This window comes from Myotis davidii, unplaced genomic scaffold, assembly GCF_000327345.1.
Source record: "Myotis davidii unplaced genomic scaffold, ASM32734v1 scaffold812, whole genome shotgun sequence".
Classification (NCBI taxonomy): Eukaryota; Metazoa; Chordata; class Mammalia; order Chiroptera; family Vespertilionidae; genus Myotis; species Myotis davidii.
The window spans coordinates 2,674,548-2,676,601 of record NW_006284238.1 but is presented as its reverse complement, the minus strand read 5'-3'; the positions used below and the strand labels follow the sequence as shown (position 1 = coordinate 2,676,601).

Genomic DNA, 2,054 nt, shown 5'->3' with positions numbered 1-2,054 from the left:
AGGGGGGAGCTCCTCAACCCCCTGATGGGCCCTGCTCTGTGCGTGACAGTGGGGAGCTCCCCAACCCCCTGATAGGCCCTGCTCTGTGCGTGACAGGGGGGAGCTCCCCACCCCCCCTGATGGGCCCTGCTCTGTGTGTGACAGGGGGCAGCGCCCCAACCCCCGGATTGGCCCTGCTCTGTGTGTGACTGGGGGTGGCATCGCAACCTCCCAATCTGCCCGTCTCTGTGCATGACAGGGGGCGGCGCCCCAACTCCCCAATCAGCCCTGCTCTGAGCCCGACCAGGGGCTGGCTGCACCTAGGGATTGGGCCTGCCCTCTGCCACCCAGGAGTAGGCCTAAGCCAGCAGGGCGTTATCTCCCGAGGGGTCCCAGACTGCGAGAGGGCACAGGCCGGGCTGAGGGACCCTCCCCCTCCCCCCGAGTGCACAAATTTTTGTGCACCGGGCCTCTAGTATCTTATAATCAATAATGTCTTATATTAAAAAAATAAGATATTATTTACTAGAGACACCAAACTTATTTCTAGTCAGTAAATATGCAGAAAACAATTTTTAAAAGTCAAACAGGATAAAATATTTTAGTGCACTTAAGGACCAGTTAAAGAAAAATTTGAGATAGACAAACCTTGATCATCTCTGCCTCTATCTGCTGATGAACAGCTATATAACTTTTCTTCACCTGCTGCTTGTCTTTGATCATCATGGTGAGCTTGTGTAAGGGTCCAGAATTTAGGTCCTCTGCATGTGTCTTCATTATCCTACTAAGTTGTTCTGTCTGCTGAATCATAAGTAGCCAAGACTTTAAAAAACATAAAGAAATAAAATTAGGGTGTATTAGAAGTTTGCATTTAGCTGTACTTTGTCTTAAAAGCTTAAACATTTAGTGTTACACATATTACTACATTAAAATAAAAATAGTAGGTTTCTGGCAATTGTGCAATAAGCTATGAATGGTTCATATTTAACATCTTCAACTTCAAGTCCTAATGCTTCAACTGTGTGTAATCAAAGACTATGCAGAATACTAGGCAAGGGACTAAGGGACTCAGAACCCACACTTGCATTTTTCTGTTTTTCTTTTTTTTTTTTTCTTTTTTTTAATCTTCACCCAGGGATAGTTTTCCATTGATTTTTAGAGAGAGTAGAAAAAAGAAGGAAAGACAGAGAGAAATATCGATGTGAAAGAAACACATCAATTAGTTGCTCCTGCACACGCCCTGACCAGGCCCAGGCTAGGAGATGCCTGCAACTGAGGTACGTGCCCTTGACTGGAATCTAACCCAGGACCCTTCAGTCCACAGGCCGAAGCTCTATCCAATGAGCCAAAGCAGCTAGGGCTTCTGTTGGTTTTTCAACACACTGATACGTTGTTTCTGCTCACACCATTCTAATTCCTCACAAAGGCCACTATTTCCTGATGCAACAGAATTTTCCCATCTTTATTCAAAGCCTGTCTCTCTCTGGCATCAGATCTTGCTGACTCTTCTATTTTGGCTTATATGAGTTCTTATCTTCCCACATACAAACTTGCTTCCTCCCTTCTTAAAAATGCTTTCCCAGTCTTTCTACCTGTTCATCTTTGCTGCATATGTCTTAAATACAGGCAATCTCTGGATTTCTAGCTTAGTCATTCTCTTTTGTTAGTAGTTCTCAATGATTTTCCAGCACAGCATTTTGCCTCAATAGCAGGGACACAAAATGATGGAAAAGACAAGTCATGTTATAAGAATTTCTAATTTCTAAATACTGAAAAAAGTAACAGAGGAATGCTCATTATAGGTCTCCTATTCAGAAACAATTGGAGATTTACCACAGTCAGGGAAAATACATGTTAAAGATACAAAAAATGGACAAGAAACAAAATCTCAGACATACGTCGAAGCAATTTCTTCACTGATACTGCTCCTAGGGCATTAGAAACTAAAGAGACAATAAACAAATGGGACTACATCAAAATAAAAAGCTTCTGCAGAGCAAAAGAAACCATCAACAAAACAACAAGAAAGCCCACTGCATTGGAGAACATATTTGCCAATGTTATCACCGATAAGG

General features: G+C 43.0%; 1 protein-coding gene across 3 annotated transcripts in view; it reads right to left on the bottom strand.

Annotated features, from left to right (window-relative positions):
* FER (FER tyrosine kinase) overlaps positions 1-2,054 on the bottom strand; it is a 288,769-nt gene that overhangs the window by 238,639 nt on the left and 48,076 nt on the right. For all 3 annotated transcript variants that reach the window (XM_006754263.2, XM_015568419.1, XM_015568416.1), the window contains one exon: positions 628-801. In XM_006754263.2, coding sequence (XP_006754326.1) covers positions 628-801 — 174 coding nt within the window. The remainder of the gene's footprint in view (positions 1-627; positions 802-2,054) is intronic.